Source organism: Acipenser ruthenus, chromosome 4 (assembly GCF_902713425.1).
Source record: "Acipenser ruthenus chromosome 4, fAciRut3.2 maternal haplotype, whole genome shotgun sequence".
In the NCBI taxonomy this organism is placed as follows: Eukaryota; Metazoa; Chordata; class Actinopteri; order Acipenseriformes; family Acipenseridae; genus Acipenser; species Acipenser ruthenus.
In genome coordinates, this window is record NC_081192.1 from 11,532,605 (window position 1) to 11,556,916 (window position 24,312).

Sequence of the window (24,312 nt, forward strand, 5' to 3'; positions counted from 1 at the left end):
CTGAGCAACATCCGAAGAATCCGACCCTTCCTCACCAACTACGCTACCCAGCTCCTGGTCCAGGCCCTGGTACTCTCCCGCCTAGACTACTGCAACTCCCTCCTGGCTGGCCTCCCTGCGTCTGCCACCCGTCCGCTCCAGCTCATCCAGAACTCTGCTGCCCGCCTGGTGTTCTCTCTGCCTCGCTTCGCCCACGCTACTCCACTACTCCGCTCACTCCACTGGTCACCGCTCGCATTCAGTTCAAGACTCTTGTACTAGCCTACAGATGCCTTGAGCAGACTGCACCCAGCTACCTCCAGACCCTCATCTCTCCCTACACCCCCACTCGACCTCTCCGCTCCGCCTGCACTAGAAGACTGGCTCTGCCTCCGCTACGCTCCCCTGCCTCCAGAGCCCGCTCCGTCTCCACCCTTGCTCCGCAGTGGTGGAATGACCTTCCTACAGATGTCAGGACTGCCCAGTCCCTGACCACATTCCGGCGCCTCCTTAAGACTCACCTCTTCAAACAGCACCTGTAGAACTCCTCTGTTTGTATCCTGGGACACTATCACCCTTCATTTAAATGTGCTTTATTTTGCTCTTATCTGCCCCCTATTTTACTGCATTTAATTCTGTACTTCAGAATACTGTACATATCCTGATGTAACTATCACTATTATCTGCTGTATTATTGAATTGTGTTTTGTCACACTTGTACTTTGCTTGAACAAAAGTTATTGTATTTCTTGCTCTTATTGTATTACTTGTATTGTAACACTTGAAATGTATTTGCTTACGATTGTAAGTCGCCCTGGATAAGGGCGTCTGCTAAGAAATAAATAATAATAAATAATAATAATAATATTGAATAAGTAAGGCTAAGCTTTATAGTACATGCATACAGTATAAAGCATTTACTCCATCTTTATTTACTACTGGTTATAAAAAACAGATACAGCTACATTGATGTATCAACACTGAGTGTTGAGAGAACCAATAATATAATTGGTTATTTTATTATTATTATTATTATTATTATTATTATTATTATTATTATTATTATTATTATTATTATTATTATTATTATTATTATTATTTTCTTTTTATAAAAGTTAATTTAGGACTGTAGGAAATGGGGTAGGAAACCTTTTGTCCCTGCAATGGAAATGTGGAGTAAACAAACTGACGGGTATGCTCTCTGGCCACATAGAATGCAAAACTAAGGAAGCAAGTCATAAGCATATACCAAAGAATTATAGTTCTGTATACATTTTCTACACGCCTGAGGGAAACTATAGCTTTAAAATAAATATGTATACTCTTCGAAATACAATCATATGATTTCTTCACCTGTATACTGTCCCATGTGTTAATAATTATGAAGCAGTACATTTGTTACATTGATTTTCCATCGCAATTTCATTTTTATATGTTATTATTATTTTATTTGTGATCATTACTGTGTTTAAGTGAAGTGGTGTAGAACCTTGACAGGTGCCCTATAATAATGTAAATCCCCTTATTCCTAGTATTGTAATTTTAACTCAAGGCTCATGATACAGTTCACTGTTGCACATATTACAATTGTTTATGATTTTAATTTATTGCCTTAGATTTTCTAATGCCATTATATATTTTTTGTTATTATTATTTTGTGTTTGTGGGGTAGTTGTTTAATTAAGAATATGAACTACAAAGAGCTAGCAATAACAGATGACATTTATCAAATGCTCTACATGTTGAAAGGGATTGACAATACATCCAAGGGAGTTTAATTTTATACTTTGTTTTCTTCACAGATAATTACATTTCTGAGATCTGAATAATCTTGTGTGACCATGTGTGGGATTTGGGCCCTTTTTGGCAGTGATGAGAGCTTTGATGTCCAGTGTTCAAACATTATGAAGGTTGCACACAGGGGGCCTGATGCGTTTCGATTTGGAAATGTCGACGGCTTTACAAAGTGCTGGTTTGGATTCCATCGACTAGAAATTGTTGACCAGTTGTGTGGCATGCAGCCTTTGCGTCTAAAGAAATTCCCTCATCTTTGGCTGTGTTGTAATGGAGAAATTTATAACCATCAGCAGGTAAGGAATTGGATTTGTCAATTCAAAATTATAGCATGTAAGAATTTAGAAAAAACTCTTTAATTACAACATTCACTTGTTAGTAATATTAATGTTATGATAAAGACTAACCATTGTTTTGAGGTAAAAAAACATCAGTAAAAGTAAATTTCTTTATTTAAATGAAACATCTCAACTTGAAGACAGTTTAATTAAGGGACGAAATGTTATTGCACTGAAGCCAGCAAGCAAATAAGAGTCGAATTTACAAAGTTGCAAGTTGCCTCTGCTACACCTCACTGCTCATTGCAGTAAAACAATATGTTTGTTAGCAGTAAACTGAATGCACTGTATTGTACCTTACATACATTCATTTTAATTCATTTAGAAATATTTTAGCTACGCCAGTGGTACAAAATGCATGCTGTTGAAAGCCAATAAATACAGTGCCTTGCATAAGTATTCACACCCCTTGGATTTTTCCACATTTTGTAGTGTTACAACCTGGAATTAAAATGGATTTAATTAGGACTTTTTGTCACTGATGTACACAAAATAGTCCATAATGTCGAAGTGGGGCAAAAAATCTACATATTTTTCAAAATTATTTACAAATAAAAAACTGAAAAGTCTTGATTGCATAAGTATTCACCCCCTTTGCTGTGACACCCTTAAATAAGCTCTGATGCAACCAATTGCCATCAGAAGTCACATAATTTGTTGAATGGAGTCCACCTGTGTGCAATTAAAGTGTCACATGATCTCAGATTAAATACACCTGTTTCTGGAAGGCCCCAGAGTTTGTTAGAGAGCATATCTAAACAAACAAACAAGCATCATGAAGACCAAGGAGCTATCAAAACAAGTCTGGGATAAAGTTCAGGGTTGAGTTATAAAAAAATATCCCAAAGTTTGAACATCCCCCGGAGCACCGTTAAATCCATTATTAAAAAAATGGAAAGAATATGGCACAACCGCGACTCTGCCTAGAGAAGGCCTTCCACCAAAACTCAGTGACCAGGTAAGGAGGGCATTAGTCAGAGAAGCACTCCAATGGTAACTCTGAAGGAGCTGGAAAGATCCACAGCTGAGATGGGAGAAACCGTCCATGGGACAACTATAACCCGGACGCTCCACAAAGCTGGGCTTTATGGAAGAGTGTTGAGAAGAAAGCCATTGCTGTTAAAAACCCATATCAAATCCCGTTTGGATTTTGCCAAAAGGCATGTGGGAGACACAGCAAACATGTGGAAAAAGGTTCTCTGGTCTAATGAGACCAAAATTGAACTTTTTGGCCTTAGCGCAAAATGCTATGTGTGGCGCAAAGCCAACACTGCTCATCACCCTGAGAACACCATCCCCACGGTGAAGCATGGTGGTGGCAGCATCATGTTATGGGAATGCTTTTCATCGGCAGGGACTGGGAAACTGGTCAGGATTGAGGGCAAGATGGATGGAGCCAAATACAGGGAAACTCTAGAGGAAAACCTGTTTCAGTCTGCAGAGACCTGGGACTGGGGCGGAGGTTCACCTTCCAGCAGGACAATGACCCTAAACACACAGCCAAAGCTACACTGGAGTGGTTTAAAACCTGAATGTCTTAGAATGGCCCAGTCAAAGCCCAGACCTCAATCCGATTGAGAATCTGTGGCAAGACTTGAAAATTGATGTTCACCAACGGTCCACATCCAACTTGACAGAGCTTGTGCAATTTTGCCATGAAGAATGGGAAAAAATTGCAGGATCCAGATGTGCAAAGCTGGTAGAGACTTACCCAAAAAGACTCACAGCTGTAATTGCTGCCAAAGGTGCTTTTATCAAGTATTGACTCAGGGGGGTGAATACTTATGCAACCAACAAATGTCTTTTTTTTTTGTTTAATTAACTTTTGTGTCACAATAAAAAATATTTTGCACCTTCAAAGTGTTAAGTATGTTGTGTAAATCAAATGGTAAAAATCCCAATTAAATCCATTTTAATTCCAGGTTGTAACACTACAAAATGTGGAAAAGTCCAAGGGGAGTGAATACTTATGCAAGGCACTGTAGGTGAGGTAGCATATTTAACCAAGATGACTTTAAATATAAAATGCTTACAGAAATAGAGCCCTTACTGTGTGCCCCATGCTTTCAAAGGTCTTGCATTAACTCCAAATATCCATCCTATAATTGTGTGATACAGTATTGATAGAGTGCAGGTGTTTTTGTAACCCAGACTTTGCAAATGAGGGTTTCAGAAGGAACTGTTCAAAAAACAAAACTGTTAAAGAGCAGTTTTTCTGGAAAGGCTCCTTTTCAAAATAGTTATACGGAGCACAGAAATCTCTGATTTTTATTTTTTAAAAAAGGGTTTGTCGTCTTGGCACATTTGTCAATGTATTTATTCCAGAGTGTAATTAAGTTCTGTGTGAATGAAAATATTTCCACTGACAGCTAATTTTAGGTCAAAGATGTTAGTAAGTGTTTTGTTACTAGTTTTGTAACTGTAACAGTTTGGCGTAAAGACCTTGAAATCGGGGTCATTATGTATTTTATTATTATTTATTTCTTCGCAGATGCCCTTATCCAGGGCGACTTACAATTGTTACAAGATATCACACTATTTTTTACACATTATTTTAACATACAATTACCCATTTATACAGTTTTTTTCATTTTTACTGGAGCAATCTAGGTAAAGTACCTTGCTCAAGGGTACAGCAGCAGTGTCCCCCACCTGGGATTGAACCCACAACCCTCCCATAATTTTATAATAACCACATGATTTACTGTTCTATCCTTGTGCAGCCATTTTTTTAAAAATTATAGCATCTATTTGGAAACAGTCCAGAAAGGTTTCAAGAATAGCAAGCCTTACTTAACTAACCAAACCAGTTTTGTTTAAAAATTGGGCAAGTTCAGCATGGAAGAGGGGGTCTTGGTATCAGTTCAGGTCCTCCTACACGGCACAAGGCAGCCCCAGCTCAACGGAGGAAGCTGGTAGGCAACAAGGTGCAAAAGAAGGAGGAGAGGATGAGGTGCATAAAGGCCATTTCCCAGGCCAAGCAGGGAGAATGGATGAGATGGGAGAGTGTGGAACAACGCAAGATTGGCTGGCAAGACCTATGGTCAATGGAACAGAGCAGGATCAGTTTCCTCATCAGGTCAACATATGATGTTCTCCCATCACCACAGAACCTAAACCTCTGGTTAGGAGAGGATCCCTCATGTCCTTTGTGTTCATCACCTACAACATTAAGGCACATTTTGACAGGATAGGTGGCTCTTAGCCAAGGCCGGTTTACTTGGTGCCATGACCAGGTGCTGCGATGTTTGGCCTTAGCATTGGAAGACAAGCGTAACATGACCAATAAGTTGCCACCAGTTCCATCAAAACATTACACACAAAAGACAACATTCCTCCACCCAGGAGAGCAACCACCAAAAAAAGGTGTTAAAACCAATCCTCGCCCAGGACAACTGGAAGCTGCTAGAGAATGGAAAATGTTGGCAGATGTTGGTCAACGGCTTATTTTTCCACCTGAGATTGCCACCACTAACCTTCAACCAGATATTGTTTTGTGGTCTGAATCAGCACGCCTTGTTCACCTGGTAGAGTTAACAGTGCCACGGGAGGATGCAGTAGATGAGGCGTATGAGAGGAAGAAACTGCGGTATGCTCAACTAGCCACTGAAGCGAAACAGCGAGGATGGAGAGTCCGGGTTTACCCAGTGGAGGTGGGTTGTCGAGGATTTGTGGCACACTCTACAACCCGGTTCCTCAGAGATGTCGGATTTAGTGGCCAAGAGTTGCGTCGCACAGTGAAGAACTTATCTGAAGCAGCAGAGAGGAGCAAACTGGCTGTGGTTGAGACTGAAAGATTCTGGCTGGGGATCTCAAGCACAATAGAAAGAAAGAAACGCTGATGTACGGGTAAGTAAGCTGGGCTGAGTTGAGTGGGGGACGGAGAGGCGTGATGCTGGGATGCCAGAATCACCGTCGAGCCCTCTTGAGGTGTCGTGGACTAGTTGACGAAACACCAAGGATGGAAGGTGCCCACTTGAAGACCCCAGAAATGTACCCTACTTAGCTCAATCCAGATGGTTGTCATGCTGATGCGCGTGGTTGATCCCCGGAGCCAGCATCGCAGCCATTGTGTGTGCTGATGCGCTAGGGAGACAATAAGCTGATCCCTGGAACCAGCATTACACTTCAGCCATCAACACCAGACAGAAGGATATCTACATCATCATATGGAAGGAAGTGCAAATGGATCAAGACACAGATGGATCACATTAGTTTACTGTAAAGCTAGTTGGTCTTAGCTGGTGCTTATCTTGGCGAGAGCCGAGTTCAAATCAGCATGAAGTTTTAACATCTACTCTCGTGTAATGGAAATCTGGAAACAGTCCAGAAAGGTTTCAAGAATAGCAAACCTTACTTAACTAACCAAACCAGTTTTGTTTAAAATAATTAAGCACAAGTTAAAGTATTTTGCACCATTTTCCTTTTTTTAAAGGTAAAGAAGCACTTCAAATTCGATTTTCAGACTGAAGTCGATGGAGAGATCATTATTCACCTCTACCAGATGTGTGGAATAGAGCAAATGACTCGCATGTTGGATGGGGTGTTCGCCTTCATCCTCCTGGACACAGCCAACCGGAAAGTGTTTTTGGGAAGAGATACTTATGGGGTCCGTCCCATGTTTAAACTGCACACAGATGATGGTGTTCTGGCTGTGTGCTCTGAGGCAAAAGGTACATTTATTTGTGTGTTTACTTTGTTTCTAAATGCAAACAATTTGGTAAAATATTATCTTAATAAAAATGATGCATGTGAAGCATGCAGTGTGATGTGATGAAGATTAAAGCTCTTTAACTGTGCTCAAAAACATGAAAAACAAAACAAAACTGGGTTCCATGAATTTGTTCAAAATGACAAATACAGGATGTAAGAGGGTGTGTGGGCAACCCAAGGCACAGGAGAGCATAATCTTTATGGGGTCGACCGTCTTCCCAAGACCCGCCTCTCAACCATAGGACTATAGGACATTTTACTGTGAGATTAAGGCTCTAGTTGAGGTCCTTAATTATTATTATTATTATTATTATTATTATTATTAAGCAGACGTTTTTATCCAAGGTTAACTAAACTAAATAAAAATGGTTAACGTTAATAGGTCTCCAAGCCATATACCCGATAGATGGGGGGTATTTGGGGAAATAGACTTTATCCTTAAGGAGATTGTTTACTTTTGTTTGTGGGCCATTGACTTTATTAGTTTTGTTGTTAAGATTAAAACATGGATACAATTCTATAAACTAAAACTGCTTAATCATGTTTTTAAAAAAGCTAAAATGAGAGATATCCAGAAGCAAATATAATGTAGCGTGCACGAGGGAAGGCAGCAATAGGGCTGGTAGGTGACGTAATCACACACAAAGACATAAGCCCGATATAATATATATATATACGCTCCTTGCAAAGGAGCCGGCTCTTTTACAATATTATATAACAGATATGCTCTCATTTGTTAACGCGCATGCTGACTATTTTAAAATTCCTTTCCTTCATTTTAGCGGTTTTTAATTTTATTTGCTTCAGGATAAAAATGTTCTCATTTTAGCTTTTTTCGAGGATTCTATATTAACCTTTTAAAACTATATACTGTACGTTTACTCTCCTTTTTCATTATCGGTGTTTGTTTTGAAAATATTTAGGTTCTTTAGTTTGGAGGGCTAGCCTATATGTATACACTAAGCATGGTTGTTAAGCACTACAAAATATAAAATCCCAGCCCCTCAAGCCTTCGAATAACTGCATAATTGTCTTATTAAACACTGATTTTTGTTCATATCATAAATATATGCAATAAGTTTATATCCATATATATTGTGATGGATTGCCTTCTAGTCACAGATATTTTCTTCTTTAAACAAAGACTTGACAGCCAGAATGCGGTGAAACGCCGTAGGGTGTGTTTATTATTTACAATACACAAAATAAATAGAAACAAAACAAAAGCCTAACCCGTTCTCGGGCCCTATCTAAACAGGTGTTGATACTATCTGAATACGAGGCAGGCTAAACCTGTTCCCTCGTCATCAAAACCAATTCACAATCCAAAGCCGTAATCCAAATACTTATTTCACTGTCCGTTTACCAGAAAATCAATAACAAATAATTTCCTCCGTTCACTCTCCCAGTCACCAACCAAACTCCTCACGTTCTCCCACAACCAACACTCACAAACATAGAGTTTTTAAATGCTAATCAATTACATCCTTGAAGATAATTGAAAAGACATTAAATTGAATAATTAATTAATTTGGACTGGAGCCAACCCTGACTCCAGTAGCTTCCACATGGCCCTAATGCCCCTCATGTATTGTCTCTGCACAATAAGAAGTATTTATTTTAAACTGAACTTATTTATTTATTTATTTTTTAACTTTCCCTTATTTAACATACAGTTATTATTTACAAAGTGTATTATTTAACCCAGAAGTGCCCAATCCTGGTCCTGGAGGACCGATGTCCCTCCTGGCTTTTGTTGCAACTGTGCCCTAAATTACTTACTTGGACCAATCAAGCCCTTATTAGAAGCTTAATTGATCCAATTACTCTATTTAGTGTACAGTTTGAACAAAAACCAGGAGGGCATCGGCCCTCCAGGACCAGGATTGGGCACCCCTGATTTATTTTTGCCCTCAAGCCCTTTACATGCATTTAATTACATTAACTTTGTTTACCAACCAGTTTGTTTACGTTGTCTTGTATGAGTTTTTATTGACCAATCCCTTACACTATATATATATATATATATATATATATATATATATATATATATATATATATATATATATATATATAGGTATATATAGATACATTCAATGAGCATATACAGTATGTCTTATAAAAAACATAAATATCAATCTATCTTCAATACATATAATACAATACATATTCATATATATAATACAATAAAAATAATAATAAAAAATAAATAAACATGGCCACTCCTTAGATATTATCTAGTTATATATTCATGTATTCATATATTCACAAACAAGGGCAAAATGTCCCTAAAAAGGTCAAATTTTGACATAAGCTATCGTATTATTATTATTATTATTATTATTATTATTATTATTATTATTATTATTATTATTATTATTATTATTATTATGTAGTGACATCTGTGGGTGAATAGAGTAGCCTCATGAGGCAGGCTGCATTTGTAGTTCTTCAACGCAGCCTAAAACTTTGTAAACCCAGTTTAAGAAAGCTGCATGATATCAGTAGTTGCGTAAGGCCAAATTGGAACGCAGACAAACATTTAAATATACCCTCCTGTATTTGAATATGAATTAGGTAATTTGCATTTGGAAGGAGAATTTCTCTCCCTAAAAGAAAACTACATAGAAACCCAAAGTACCCAGCAGGTGAGACCATGGAAACCCTGCAAATTAAAGCTCTAATTTCAGGACTGCAGCCTAAAATGTAAACATGCCACCAAGCTAGGGTATGTTTACGGGATAGATCAGACTTGCCTGAACCAGTTCATAATTTCATAAAGTACTGAGTTATTTCAAGTGATCTGTGAAGATAGGATACAGCACAGCAAGGTCCAATACATCTTACAGGTATGGTTTACATTATATGGACGTGATACTGGCTCTTTAATGTGTTATTATACTCTTTTTCTAGGGCTCATTAACATTGGCCATTCAATGTCTACGACCCCTCGAATAACCCAGTTTCCCCCGGGCCACTATGAAGTGTTTGATATAAAGGAGGACCAGAAAGTGAAATTTGTGGAGCGCTTCAGATTTCACAGCTGTAAAGACGAACCACTGCATACCATCTATGACGGCTTACCCAAGCTTCCAACAGGTATTAATTTATAATGTTGATATACGGTAATGATAAAAATACATCTCCTTCATTAGTTACAAGTACCTTACCTGAATTAGGCTTTTACCAGAATCTTTCCTCTAATCCCTGAATAGTCATTTTAGCTGCATGGTAATTTCACACTTTCTGTAAATATGCAACATTATAAACAAAGTGAATTTCCGTTATGAATATAAAGACGCATTACATCATGAGCGAAATTATATTAGTAACGCAGAATGCACTTAACTGTATTGATATGTTTGTTTTTTCTCCTTAATATAAATAATGATTTGGCAAACAGTATGTCCATTGCACCAAAATAAAAGGCAAATGTTTTAAATTAAGTTATTTTTTTTTTTTTTACATGCAGATTTTCAATTGGAGACTGTTACAAGCAATATCCGTATCCTGTTAGAAAATGCAGTAAGGAAGCGCTTGATGGCTCATAGGAGAATCGGCTGTCTTTTGTCAGGTATAACTTATTGAAAACTGTAATAAATATTTTAACAGAATGCTTCTACAGGTGGAATTCATGGTCTTGTAGGCCTTTTTACAAAAAGGTGAAACGTGTTGGTGAGTCACGCTTGTTTTCTAAGTCAGTGTGATCACTGCACAATTGCACCGTAGTTTAAACCTGCCAACCTAAATGATCAGATTACACCCTTCTCCATCCTCTAACCAGTGCTCCAGACAAGGTTTTGGGTCTGGGAATAGCTTAACCTCAAAATTGAACACTGAAAGAGTCAAATGTATTTTTCAGGGGGAAAATGCAACATTACCTTAGTCATAACTTGATAAATACTGTACAATATTTAATGGTAATGGGGTAGGCATTAAAAAAGAGCCTTCCATTTTAACTGCAATGTTACTTTGAGCTACTGTACAACCATGCCTGTGTTCTACAAGGTTCTTCATATGCAAATTAATTACGTTATATTTCAACATTAAATTAAACTTAAACTCGGTGAACATGTTAACTTCAGTATAAAGCCACACAGATAAATAAACAAACTAAGGAAATGCATTAATAAGTTATAAAACAGTTTGTTTAATATTATAGGAAACCTTTTTTTTAACGGTTGCCTCTGACGATGTTCCAGTTGGATTTAGCAGGACTGGGGTGTTTATGCTTCAACCTGTGTAGCTGTTCTTACTGTGATTGGCTGCAAAGACAACAGGGCTAGCCAGAGATTGGATAATGTTTGTTGGTGTACAGTTTCCTAGTAATTGAAGACATTGTATTCTGGGAGATGTAGTTGTTAGTGCAAGTTTTAGGGGGGAAACAAGCACTGCAGCACTCCCCGACTGTGTTACACCCCCTGCACACCACACAGCCAGGACGTGAACCTGCGCTCCCCTGACTGTGTTACTCCCCCTGCACACCACACAGCCAGGATGTGAACCTGCGCTCCCCTGACTGTGTTACTCACCCTGCACACCACACAGCCAGGACGTGAACCTGCGCTCCCCTGACTGTGTTACTCCCCCTGCACACCACACAGCCAGGATGTGAACCTGCGCTCCCCTGACTGTGTTACTCCCCCTGCACACCACACAGCCAGGATGTGAACCTGCGCTCCCCTGACTGTGTTACTCACCCTGCACACCACACAGCCAGGACGTGAACCTGCGCTCCCCTGACTGTGTTACTCACCCTGCACACCACACAGCCAGGACGTGAACCTGCGCTCCCCCCCGACTGTGTTACTCACCCTGCACACCACACAGCCAGGACGTGAACCTGCGCTCCCCCCCGACTGTGTTACTCACCCTGCACACCACACAGCCAGGACGTGAACCTGCGCTCCCCCGACTGTGTTACTCACCCTGCACACCACACAGCCAGGACGTGAACCTGCGCTCCCCCCCGACTGTGTTACTCACCCTGCACACCACACAGCCAGGACGTGAACCTGCGCTCCCCCCCGACTGTGTTACTCACCCTCCACACCACACAGCCAGGACGTGAACCTGCGCTCCCCTGACTGTTACTCACCCTGCACACCACACAGCCAGGATGTGAACCTGCGGTCCCCTTACTGTGTTACTCACCCTGCACACCACACAGCCAGGACGCGAACCTGCACTCCTAACTGTGTTACTCACCCTGCACACCACACAGCCAGGATGTGAACCTGCGCTCCCCTGACTGTGTTACTCACCCTGCACACCACACAGCCAGGACGTGAACCTGCGCTCACCCTGACTGTGTTACTCACCCTGCACACCACACAGCCAGGATGTGAACCTGCAGTCCCCTTACTGTGTTACTCACCCTGCACACCACACAGCCAGGACGCGAACCTGCACTCCTAACTGTGTTACTCACCCTGCACACCACACAGCCAGAATGTGAACCTGCACTCCTCTGACTGTGTTACTCACCCTGCACACCACACAGCCAGGACGTGAACCTGCGCTCCCCTGACTGTGTTACTCACCCTGCACACCACACAGCCAGGACATGAAACTGCGCTCCTCCCCTGACTGTGTTACTCACCCTGCACACCACACAGCCAGGATGTGAAGCTGCACTCCCCTGACTGTGTTACTCCCCCTGCACACCACACAGCCAGGACGTGAACCTGCGCTCCCCCCGACTGTGTTACTCACCCTGCACACCACACAGACAGGACGTGAACCTGCGCTCCCCTGACTGTGTTACTCACCCTGCACACCACACAGCCAGAACGTGAAACTGCGCTCCTCCCCTGACTGTGTTACTCACCCTGCACACCACACAGCCAGAACGTGAAACTGCGCTCCTCCCCTGACTGTGTTACTCACCCTGCACACCACACAGCCAGGACGTGAACCTGTGCTCCCCTGACTGTTACTCACCCTGCACACCACACAGCCAGGATGTGAACCTGCGGTCCCCTTACTGTGTTACTCACCCTGCACACCACACAGCCAGGACGCGAACCTGCGCTCCTAACTGTGTTACTCACCCTGCACACCACACAGCCAGGATGTGAACCTGCGCTCCCCTGACTGTGTTACTCACCCTGCACACCACACAGCCAGGATGTGAAGCTGCACTCCCCTGACTGTGTTACTCACCCTGCACACCACACAGCCAGGATGTGAAGCTGCGCTCCCCTGACTGTGTTACTCCCCCTGCACACCACACAGCCAGGACGTGGACCTGCGCTCCCCTGACTGTTACTCACCCTGCACACCACACAGTGAGGATGCGCACCTGCGCTCCCCTTACTGTGTTACTCACCCTGCACACCACACAGCCAGGACGCGAACCTGCGCTCCTCCCCTGACTGTGTTACTCACCCTGCACACCACACAGCCAGGATGTGAACCTGTGGTCCCCTTACTGTGTTACTCACCCTGCACACCACACAGCCAGGACGCGAACCTGCGCTCCTAACTGTGTTACTCACCCTGCACACCACACAGCCAGGACGTGAACCTGCGCTTCCCTGACTGTGTTACTCACCCTGCACACCACACAGCCAGGACGTGAACCTGTGCTCACCCTGACTGTGTTACTCACTCTGCACACCACACAGCCAGGATGTGAACCTGCACTCCTCTGACTGTGTTACTCACCCTGCACACCACACAGCCAGGACGTGAACCTGCGCTCCTCCCCTGACTGTGTTACTCACCCTGCACACCACACAGCCAGGACGCGAGCCTGCGCTTCCCTGACTGTGTTACTCACCCTGCACACCACACAGTCAGGACACGAACCTGCGCTCCCCTGACTGTGTTACTCACCCTACACACCACACAGCCAGGACGTGAACCTGCGCTTCCCTGACTGTGTTACTCACCCTGCACACCATGTGTCTGTGCTGTTACCAGGTGAGCCAATGGGGGACCCCGTTTGGGCATTTTTGGGTTCATTGTCTTACGCTGTATTTGGTGTATGTTGCCCCACATGTATTTTACCATTGTTTATATACACCACGTGTGTGTAAACAGAACAATCCCCGCTACCATTGCTGCCCTAGTGGTGGGCCTCTACCACTGCTACAAGTTGCAATCTCATTGTAAATAAAATCTGAGCGCCGGTGCAACATTTACAATCCCTCTGTCTCACGCAGCGGATTCCCACCCATTTTACAACTACTAAACAGCACCTGGATTAAATGTCTGAGTTGTTTCCAGTTTGGTAGCTTTACTGGTGCATTCTTCCTTTCTTAAAAAGCATTCTAATGAAGACTCATCTATTCCACAGTTCTCAGCTGACACACTGTCACAGTCTAGCATCAAGGCCCAGGCTGGCTGCTGGCAGGAATTAGACCGAGAGACAGAAAGCTGCAGTTTCAGCACTGGTGCGCACGTTTATTAAACACAGAAAGAAACAAACTGGCACAAGGGCCAAAATAAAAGGTTTACACAAAAACAATACTACATAGGCTAGGCAGTCGCCTTCACTACAAACAGTAAAAACACACAGCTCCAAAACACTCGGCTAACTCCCTCCACCAGACAAAGGATTTCTCCTTCATAAGAACATAAGAACATAAGAAAGTTTACAAACGAGAGGAGGCCATTCAGCCCATCTTGCTTGTTTGGTTGTTAGTAGCTTATTGATCCCAGAATCTCATCAAGCAGCTTCTTGAAGGATCCCAGGGTGTCAGCTTCAACAACATTACTGGGGAGTTGGTTCCAGACCCTCACAATTCTCTGTGTAAAAAAGTGCCTCCTATTTTCTGTTCTGAATGCCCCTTTATCTAATCTCCATTTGTGACCCCTGGTCCTTGTTTCTTTTTTCAGGTCGAAAAAATCCCCTGGGTCGACATTTTCAATACCTTCTAGAATTTTGAATGCTTGAATCAGATCATAGCGTAGTCTTCTTTGTTCAAGACTGAATAGATTCAATTATTTTACGACATGCTTTTTAAACCCGGGATAATTCTGGTCGCTCTTCTTTGCACTATCCTTAGCAGCAATATCCTTTTTGTAACGAGGTGACCAGAACTGAAGACAATATTCTAGATGAGGTCTTACTAATGCATTGTAAAGTTTTAACATTACTTCCCTTGATTTAAATTCAACACTTTTCACAATATATCCGAGCATCTTGTTGGCCTTTTTTATAGCTTCCCCACATTGTCTAGATGAAGACATTTCTGAGTCAACATAAACTCCTAGGTCTTTTTCATAGATTCCTTCATCAATTTCAGTATCTCCCATATGATATTTATAATGCACATTTTTATTGCCTGTGTGCAGTACCTTACACTTTTCTCTATTAAATGTCATTTGCCATGTGTCTGCCCAGTCCTGAATGTTGTCTAGATCATTTTGAATGACCTTTTCTGCTGCAACAGTGTTTGCCACTCCTCCTATTTTTGTGTCATCTGCAAATTTAACAAGTTTGCTTACTATACCAGAATCTAAATCACTAATGTAGATTAGGAATAGCAGAGGACATAATACTGATCTCTGTGGCACACCACTGGTTACCTCGCTCTATTTTGAGGCTTCTCCTCTAATCAGTTCTTTCTGTTTTCTACATGTTAACCACTCCCTAATCCATGTGCATGCATTTCCTTGAATCCCTGCTGCGTTCAGTTTGAGGATTAATCTTTTACGTGGGACTTTGTCAAAAGTTTTATGTAAATCTAAATAAACCGTGCAATATGCTTTGCAATTATCCATTGTCGATGTTGCATCCTCAAAAAAATCAAACAGGTTAGTTATTATTTATTTTTTATTATTATTTATTTCTTAGCAGACACCCTTATCCAGGGCGACTTACAATTGTTACAAGATATCACATTATTTTTCACATTCAATTACATTAGTTAGACACGATCTCCCTTTCCTAAAACCATGCTGACTGTCTCCCAGGATACTGTTACCATAAAGGTAATTTTCCATTTTGGATCTTATTATAGTTTCCATAAGTTTACATATAATACAAGTCAGGCTTATTGGTCTGTAGTTACCTGGTTCGGTTTTGTCTCCCTTTGATGATAGGGGGCTTAGACTCTAGCCTTGTTGCTGCACTTCTGCTGAAACTTTCTCATGAAGATAACTTCCAATATCCGGTCCAAACTTTTGCAATAGGAACAGCAGACAGTCCTGATGTGTGTGCAGCTCGCAAGGTCAGTTGGATTTCAAATGGATAAGTAATAAACATTAGGAGTCTCACCTAAAATTCAACATTTGTGTTCTATTTTTACAGTTTAGGTTCCAGATGTCTCTGACTTATTTTAGAGATATGTTCTTTATCTGTTCTTTACCACACTTCTAGAGAATAATACATCAGGCAATGTTTACTCGGGCAACTAGTTGGTTTACCAACTCCAGGCATGACTAAACTCAGTGTGATACTAATCATAAGACATTATGTGGTAGAAAACAATTCATTATCTTACACAAAGTTTTAATGGGAATGCTTTTTTTGGTGCTATTGGTGCAAACTACTTCATTTGGCCACGCAACCTAAAGCAAATGTTCTAGAATGCAGCAGTTTATGTTGAGCATTGCATTTTAAACATTTGTGGATCTCTAGACAATAACATCCACCAGATCCTTTCCAAACTAAACAGGAGGAGCTTTGAGAGATGTTTTAAATGTGGATGATGTGGAGATGAATTCCATTGTGTCTTTAATGCTTGTATGACCTTGTTGCAGGCTTGCAATAGGATTGGAAGATGTACTTTAATGAGGGCACTCCCAGTTTTTCAGAAGACAAATGATGTTTTAAGCAGAAAACTAAAACAACAATAGATTAAAGAGGCTTTGCACTATTCACAGAAATATGGCAAACACAAAAACAGGGTTATGCGTTTTATAATAAATTGTACTGTATTCAAAAAGCTTGCCATGTAGGCCCAACCACAGGCACATTTTGTAAAAATTGCAGGTTGCAAAACGGAAAAGTTTTGGAAAAGTGCACCTTTTGTTGGTTTTGTCATTTACGCCAGCTAAGCTAGTACTTACACAGTCCCAGTGGTGTGCCATCATGACCTTCAAGGTATTCTCTGCTGACCAGACAGTGCCAAGTCAGCCGTCAGTCAAATGACATTATGTACAGTGTACTTGCGTACAGTGTGCTTGCTTATACTATGAAACATACTACTCTAATTATTATTTGTTCATTTGTCTGACGCCTTTATCCAAGATGACTTACAGGGTTTACTAGAGGTTTTTTAAGAGTCTAGGGGTTTCTTGAAGGGGATGTGATCAGCCAATAAGAAATCTGCATTTCCCCCGCATAAGTCTAAAACAACGACCAGATGCTAGAAAAAAAACAGTTGAGGGTATTCTCCATTTCAGTTGAAGGTCTTGAGTGAGTTTAACCAATAGGCGAGTCAAAGAATGTCCTTTTTTTTAGACAGGCAACCAATCAGGAGTGAGCAGAGGCTGGCCATAAATCTCCCAGGGTATTCTCTGCCTCACTTGAAGACTCTGCTTTAGCAACTAATGGGAAAGTCAAAGCTCTGACAGCTGACCAATCATTAGTGAGCAACCCCAAAAGATGAATATTCCTTGGTTAGCACTGCAGTTAGGAGGATAGCTGGATTTGCACAATATTGCTTATAAATATACATTGATAAATACAAATACCTTTACAACATCTAATTATTTCGAATTGTATTTTACACTAAAATAAAAAAATGTGAGAAAACTGAGACATCATAGTCGATTTGGTTACGAATCCTTTTTCAAGGAGAACTTTCTCTGAAAAATTGGAGATTGTTAAAAAAGGACACCACAGATCCCCGAGCTGACATGGGAAGGGAAAGGATATATTCGGCATTTTCAGAATTCAAATTATGAAAGGTATCTGTGTCTTACAGGTAGCTGCCAGCGGGCGGCGGGGGGGGGGGGGTTTGCGACGACTCTGCTACCCCAGTCCATTTTGTCACGGCACGCCACTGCACAGTCCACAGTCATCACCTTTTGCAGATAGCTGTGCAGTAGCTTTATATTTATTATTGTCTATTACAGGTTGCAGCTCACATTGGCAGCGAGCATCATGAAGTGCTTTTTACACCTGAAGATGGCATTAAGGCCATAGAAGAGGTCATTTTTTCTTTAGAGACTTATGACATCACAACTGTGAGAGCATCTATTGGTAAGTTGTTTATTTAAATTAGGCTATGTGACAATACATTTAGCTTTTTTGTGGAAGAAGTTGCTTTGCTGAAATACTATTTCTTAACACCACTTCTTCTACAACTGTGTTTTCTCTGCAGCCATGTATCTGGTGTCCAAGTACATTAAAGAGAAAACAGATTCCGTGGTTATTTTCTCTGGGGAAGGCTCAGACGAGCTCACACAGGGTTATATTTATTTCCACAAAGTAAGTCATGTGACATTTTTATTACCCCCAAATACCTTCAGCATACATTGACGTGTGCTAGATTCTCAAAGCTAGTTATTCCTAATTGGCATTAGGGCACTATTTTTCTGAAACGCATAAATTACAATTCTAAAATGTAGATAAACTACCTAGGGCTGTGTGACAGGGTTGCGCTGCAGGCTTTTATATTGGTGACCATCTCCCGATTAGCAACAAATTAATCAGTGCATTAACTCGGGAGATGGATGGGGTTTTGTTAGGATGGGGCTTCCCCATCCACACTGCCGAACAATAACAAGTACGGGTTTTTGCCATCATATTTATACATAAATAACTCATAACAACAATACAAAGCAAATACAAAATATGCACAGGGACAGGGAGTACCCCGTTGTAAAATAAATAAACAATACATTTTTTAATCATAATACAGTAACTGTAACACTCTCATATGTGTAGGGCTTTTCCTCTGCCCTGCCACAGGCTGTTTAAAAGCTTCCAAAGTAAATGTTTCAGTGGTTTATTTCTTGCTTGGTAACTGGGGGTGATTTGGAGTAAAGAGCTTTGAGAATCTAGCCCACTGTCTTGTATCCTTGGTCTCCAGAGAAGCCATTTTGATTTGATTGCTGTTTTCGCAGGCACCATCTCCCAAAGAAGCTGCAGAGGACAGCGAGCGCCTTCTTAACGAGCTCTACATGTTTGATGTCCTCCGTGCAGACAGAACCACAGCTGCTCATGGGTATGATGTTTGCCATAGTAACTGAACCGGATCCATTGTTTACAAACATGCTGTCTCAATCATGGAACCAGAATGGCTTCAAATTCAGAATTTATTTTAGGATTATATATTATATGTTGCACGATTTGAACACCCTTTTGTCTGCAGGTTTTAAAATGAGTTATTTACAGATTATTTCTACTTTTTATTTATTTATTTATTTTTAATGCTTGTTTCTCATGGCAGCCTTGAACTGAGGGCGCCATTCTTGGATCATCGATTTACTGCATATTACCTGTCATTGCCTGAAGAGCTGAGGGTCCCAAAGGTATTACTTTTACTTTTTTTTTTTTTAAGAATTTTCTATTCATTATTTCATTGATGCTTTTATTTTTAACAGAATGGGATTGAAAAGCATCTTCTGAGGGAAGCTTTTAATGGCACTGCACTCCTTCCTCAAGAGATTCTGTGGAGAAGGAAGGAGGCGTTCAGTGACGGTGTCTGCTCAGATAAGAGGTCTTGGTATTCTATGTTACAGGAGCACATTGAATCTCAGGTATGACCCAAGCCAACAGTCTCTACATCATGAGGCTGATTCAATGTTTTGCAACTTTTGTAAATTATATACCCCTTAATGAAATTAGGAAGCTAACAATCTTGTACAAAAATATTAACACTGAGGTTCCTCATGTATGTCCAGTGAATAACTACAAGGAGTAAACACACCTGTTTATAATTACCTTAATATACCTAATGTATGTTGTCAGAATACTCAATACACTTCTAACACAATTATAACAATTATATTATTTCCATATTTATATTTCTGTATCTTGCCCACTGAAACATTATTTTTATACTGTAAATATGTTGGTTTCCAGCTTTTATTATCTATCAATAACATGTTAAAAAGGCATGCTGTACAGGAAGCCAGTAAATATGTTATTTTTCACAAATTCACAGCTTTAAAACAACAAGTTTACAAATAAATCCCAAACAATTAAAATGCTAAAGGACTGATCTTGAAACAATTAGATTCAGCTTTATCACTTTTCTTTTGTTTCTAAAGGTAACGGATGACCAGCTTGAAAAGGCAGCAGAGAGATTTCCGTTCAACGAGCCAAAAACAAAAGAGGGATATTTCTACCGGCAGGTGTTTGAAAAGTTTTACCCTGGCAGGGCGGAGTGGCTGACTCATTATTGGATGCCCAAATGGGTCAATGCCACTGATCCTTCTGCACGCACACTGCCAGTTTACAAACAGGAAAAATAAACAGCTGATGATGGGCTGGGAGTTGCTTTATATGATCATTTATCTTTCTAAAAAGGCAAAAGTTAGCTGATTAGCTTTAAATGATGTTTTCATAGTTTTTTTTTCTTACATTATGTGGCAAGGATAGCTTTTAATGAGCTTGTTTAAAGCAAGCGCGATTATTATTCGTGCACTTATTATATACACTATTATATACACTTACGCTTCTCCTCTGAATAAAACCCAACCTCCAAGAGCAGCTAATCTGCTCCTTTTATACATCTGTGCCTGAGCTCAATTGCTTGTTAATTATTCAGTCAGCTCAGGCACAGTCAGCACGTGAAGTGATTTGACAGGGAAAATAATTAACCCTTCCCTCCCTGCTGACTTTAAACACCCGTGCCCAAATACATACATTTAAATAATAATAACACCACACAAACACAAAACAAATCAAAATACACACAGGGGTGGGGTCTACCCTGTCACACCTTGTTAGGATGTTTGCAGTTATTCTGAGTCATTCTTATGGCAATTATTAAAATATGTAGGTGTTTTTTAGTGATTTGGCCCGAATTCATAAGCAGCTCTAGAGTTCTAGCTGTCAGCCATAGAAATATGTAAGACAGGCTAGATCATGCCTTTATGTTTGTAACGGCAATCACTATCTAACAAGCACCTGCTGTGGATTTAGCATCCTTTTGGCCCTAAGCACTATAAAGATCTGATCTGGTGGTTGTTACTTGGCAACTAGTCTTTGTCTATGGCAACTAGAGACAGTATTTGAGTAATTTAAATAAGAACCACTCAGTATGATTGCAAATACCATAAAAAGGTAGGAAATGGCAAAACAAGCTACTTTTTTTCTTTAATACAGTAGTTATGTTCATGGTGACACAATACAGCCTGAACTACACCAGTCAAACTGGCACTTGTTTAATGATAACATCAATAACATCAATAACACGCGGTGACAGGGTGACTGGGCGGTGACGTCAGGACAGAAGCAGGAACGTAAACACTGACACCAGACACTGCAGTTTCCAAACAAAAATAATACAAAAATAAATAAAAAGTTAAAACAGAAACACACTGTGCTCACAGAGCAAAATAAAAGTTCAAACAAATCCAAAATCTCGAACACAAAATAATACAACACAGATCAGGCCTTCTGCACGAGGTTTTTAATTTATTTCAGAACATGTTTTAAAAAATAAAAACAATTAACAAACACACGGCGCTCGCTGTCATTTACACAACGATAATATGCAAAAATCATACACCAAAAAGACACGGCTTTCGCGGTCGTTTAAATAAAATAACAAAATCATAATACAAAACAAATACAAAATAACACACTACACAGGGGCGGAGGGGGAACCCTGTTCTTAAAATAAACAAATACATTTAATCAGCAGGGCTTACTACCGCCCTGCTACACACGCTAACCGTATTTAGCACTTTTAAGCCAGTTTAAAGGCAAACAGTACGGTTGAGTAATTTAAATAATAACCACTCAGTATTAAACCTAAGCGTTTAAACCTTTAACACTTTATACGAATATTGTTATTTTACAGCCCTATATAAAATAACAATGACATATACAGCCCTATCAAGAAATTATACTTCAAGACTGCAAGAGATTTCCTGACCTGTACAGGGGTGTTGTCACAATACATACAGGGAGCATGTGGATTTACTAAGAGCAAGAGCTTACAGTATGGGCACAGTATGTGATAACGGTCCTGACCGCACTATGCTTTTAAACTGTATTGGTTGCCTTTAAACCGGCTTAAAAGTGCAAAATACGGTTAGCATCCACACTACACAGCGCTTAATACCATACATGAGAACTGGACTTGAGACCACCTCAGAAGGTAGTCTCGAGTCTGGTTCTAAATTAGATCACATCAAGTAGTGCAGTTTATCAGAAGTGTGGACGCTGTAAAACCGAACTACATTTTTTTGTGTATCCTCCAATATCCCAAAATGCTTTGTGATACAGTGCCTTGCATAAGTATTCACCCCCCTTGGACTTTTCCACATTTTCTAGTGTTACAACCTGGAATTAAAATGGATTTAATTAGGAATTTTTGATCTACACAAAATAGTCCATAATGTCGAAGTGGGGAAGAAAATCTACATATTTTTCAAAATTATTTACAAATAAAAAACTGAAAAGTCTTGAATGCATAAGTATTCACCCCCTTTGATGTGACACCCTTAAATAAGCTCTGGTGCAACCAATTGCCATCAGAAGTCACATAATTTGTTGAATGGAGTCCACCTGTGTGCAATTAAAGTGTCACATGATCTCAGATTAAATACACCTGTTTCTGGAAGGCCCCAGAGTTTGTTAGCGAGCATATCTAAATAAACAGCATCATGAAGACCAAGGAGCTATCAAAACAAGTCTGGGATAAAGTTCTGGAGAAGCACCAATCAGGGTTGGGTTATAAAAAAATATCCCAAACTTTGAACATCCCCTGGAGCACCGTTAAATCCATTATTAAAAAATGGAAAGAATATGGCACAACCGCGACTCTGCCTAGAGAAGGCCTTCCACCAAAACTCAGTGACCAGGTAAGGAGGGCATTAGTCAGAGAAGCTCTCCAATGGTAACTCTGAAGGAGCTGGAAAGATCCACAGCTGAGATGGGAGAAACCGTCCATGGGACAACTATAACCCGGACGCTCCACAAAGCTGGGCTTTATGGAAGAGTGTTGAGAAGAAAGCCATTGCTGAAAAAAACCCATATCAAATCCCGTTTGGATTTTGCCAAAAGGCATGTGGGAGACACAGCAAACATGTGGAAAAAGGTTCTCTGGTCTGATGAGACCAAAATTGAACTTTTTGGCCTTAGCGCAAAATGCTATGTGTGGCGCAAAGCCAACACTGCTCATCACCCTGAGAACACCATCCCCACGGTGAAGCATGGTGGTGGCAGCATCATGTTATGGGAATGCTTTTCATCGGCAGGGACTGGGAAACTGGTCAGGATTGAGGGCAAGATGGATGGAGCCAAATACAGGGAAATTCTAGAGGAAAACCTGTTTCAGTCTGCAGAGACCTGGGACTGGGGCGGAGGTTCACCTTCCAGCAGGACAATGACCCTAAACACACAGCCAAAGCTACACTGGAGTGGTTTAAAACCTGAATGTCTTAGAATGGCCCAGTCAAAGCCCAGACCTCAATCCGATTGAGAATCTGTGGCAAGACTTGAAAATTGATGTTCACCAACGGTCCACATCCAACTTGACAGAGCTTGTGCAATTTTGCCAAGAAGAATGGGAAAAAATTGCAGGATCCAGATGTGCAAAGCTGGTAGAGACTTACCCAAAAAGACTCACAGCTGTAATTGCTGCCAAAGGTGCTTTTATCAAGTATTGACTCAGGGGGGTGAATACTTATGCAACCAACAAATGTCTTTTTTTTTTTGTTTAATTAACTTTTGTGTCACAATAAAAAATATTTTGCACCTTCAAAGTGTTAAGTATGTTGTGTAAATCAAATGGTAAAAATCCCAATTAAATCCATTTTAATTCCAGGTTGTAACACTACAAAATGTGGAAAAGTCCAAGGGGGGTGAATACTTATGCAAGGCACTGTATATTCACAATTCATTAGTGTTAAGGATATTGTTAAGCATCCTTAATTGTGTTTTGTTTGTTTTTCAAATTAATTGTTTATGGTTCATCTAACCTGTTATTTTTCTTTAAAAAACAAAAAAGTAATAATCTTTATGATGTCTTCTGGAATGTCAGAAGTGGACAGTGTGCATTTTACATTTCCAAGTGTCCTAGAAGGTGCACTTGCTAGGGAGAACCATTGTTCACGGCTGCAATAGACAGCCATGAAAAATGGGTTTTGTCATGACACACAAGTATTATTGATTCCAACCACTGTAAGCAGTGTGATGGCAAATTTACGTTTCTTTGTAAAGCATAGCTATTACAATTAATAATAATAATAATAATAATAATAATAATAATAATGATAATAATAATAATAATAATAATAATAATAATAATAATAATAATAATAATAATAATAATAATAATAATAATAATAATAATAATAGTGTGATTATAAATGCCTGCTGTAAATACATATAAAACAGAAGAAAAGC

The 24,312-nt window shown here is 40.3% G+C and overlaps 1 protein-coding gene across 1 annotated transcript; it reads left to right on the plus strand.

Moving 5' to 3' along the window:
- Positions 1 to 1,792: 1,792 nt before the first annotated feature.
- Positions 1,793 to 20,219, plus strand: LOC117400669 (asparagine synthetase [glutamine-hydrolyzing]-like). Its single transcript, XM_059022006.1, has 11 exons — positions 1,793 to 2,069; positions 6,547 to 6,784; positions 9,738 to 9,923; positions 10,297 to 10,398; positions 15,879 to 16,006; positions 17,859 to 17,985; positions 18,107 to 18,213; positions 18,852 to 18,952; positions 19,178 to 19,259; positions 19,332 to 19,487; positions 20,001 to 20,219. The coding sequence occupies exons 1-11, from the start codon at positions 1,821 to 1,823 to the stop codon at positions 20,202 to 20,204; spliced, it is 1,680 nt and encodes a 559-aa protein (XP_058877989.1). The 5' UTR covers positions 1,793 to 1,820; the 3' UTR covers positions 20,205 to 20,219.
- Positions 20,220 to 24,312: the final 4,093 nt, after the last annotated feature.